This window comes from Penaeus monodon, chromosome 25, assembly GCF_015228065.2.
Source record: "Penaeus monodon isolate SGIC_2016 chromosome 25, NSTDA_Pmon_1, whole genome shotgun sequence".
Taxonomy (NCBI): domain Eukaryota; kingdom Metazoa; phylum Arthropoda; class Malacostraca; order Decapoda; family Penaeidae; genus Penaeus; species Penaeus monodon.
Genome location: NC_051410.1, coordinates 10475902 through 10476669, shown reverse-complemented (window position 1 = coordinate 10476669; position 768 = coordinate 10475902). Strand labels below are relative to the sequence as shown.

Sequence of the window (768 nt, the reverse complement as noted above, 5' to 3'; positions counted from 1 at the left end):
ATCTGTAACTATCATACGCGGAGGATGCAATGGTTATATGTACTCAGGAATGTACATACAGTGTGGTTGTATTACAGACTTTGAGTTTTTGGCCACAACGGAGGTGGTAGAGACGACGCAGTATGCAGGGTCCTCTCAAGGTTGGTAAGATGGTACACAAACCACTACCTCTACCACAATATCACACCTGCCACCTTATTATTACTTCTGTCACATGCCGTGGCTACAGTTGCGTCTCACCACCACTTACGGGCACAGTGCTTCTATGCTATACTTCCTTATACTTGTTGTTTATCTCGCTTTTTGACTGCGTTCGTCAGCACCAAATACTATGGACACTTTTATATGATGATGCTAAATAGTGTAGTGTGCACTTGTTCACTTACGAATTTAATGTTCTTCTCTGTGACGTATCACTGTATAACTTCTGCTGGGGTTGTAACAGGGTATAGATATTTTCTTGTGCCTTTATGTCATTCGAATAAAAGCGATTGCTACGTTACTTCGCTTTATACACAGTGGAAACAATAGCTTGAACATATTTACTGATTTTCTGTGAGCAGATTAGGCCTAATAACTTATGTATTAATGACATGTAGTTTACCGGAAAGATACAATAATTATATGATAAATCTGTGTCATGTTTGCAAATGCTTGGAGCTTTAAAAGCGACGTCATCACATGGGCTTGATTCACAACAATATGTAGGAGAAAAGGCATAACTAATGAAGTCCTGTAATGTGACCACCTCAAATGTTGCATCTCCAA

At 39.5% G+C, this 768-nt stretch overlaps 1 protein-coding gene across 1 annotated transcript in view; it reads left to right on the top strand.

Moving 5' to 3' along the window:
• Positions 1-768, top strand: part of LOC119589539 — a gene marked incomplete at its 5' end in the record, with an annotated part of 30702 nt that overhangs the window by 21935 nt on the left and 7999 nt on the right. The window contains 1 exon segment of the mRNA XM_037938140.1: positions 78-140. Within this exon segment, the coding sequence (XP_037794068.1) occupies positions 78-140 (63 nt within the window).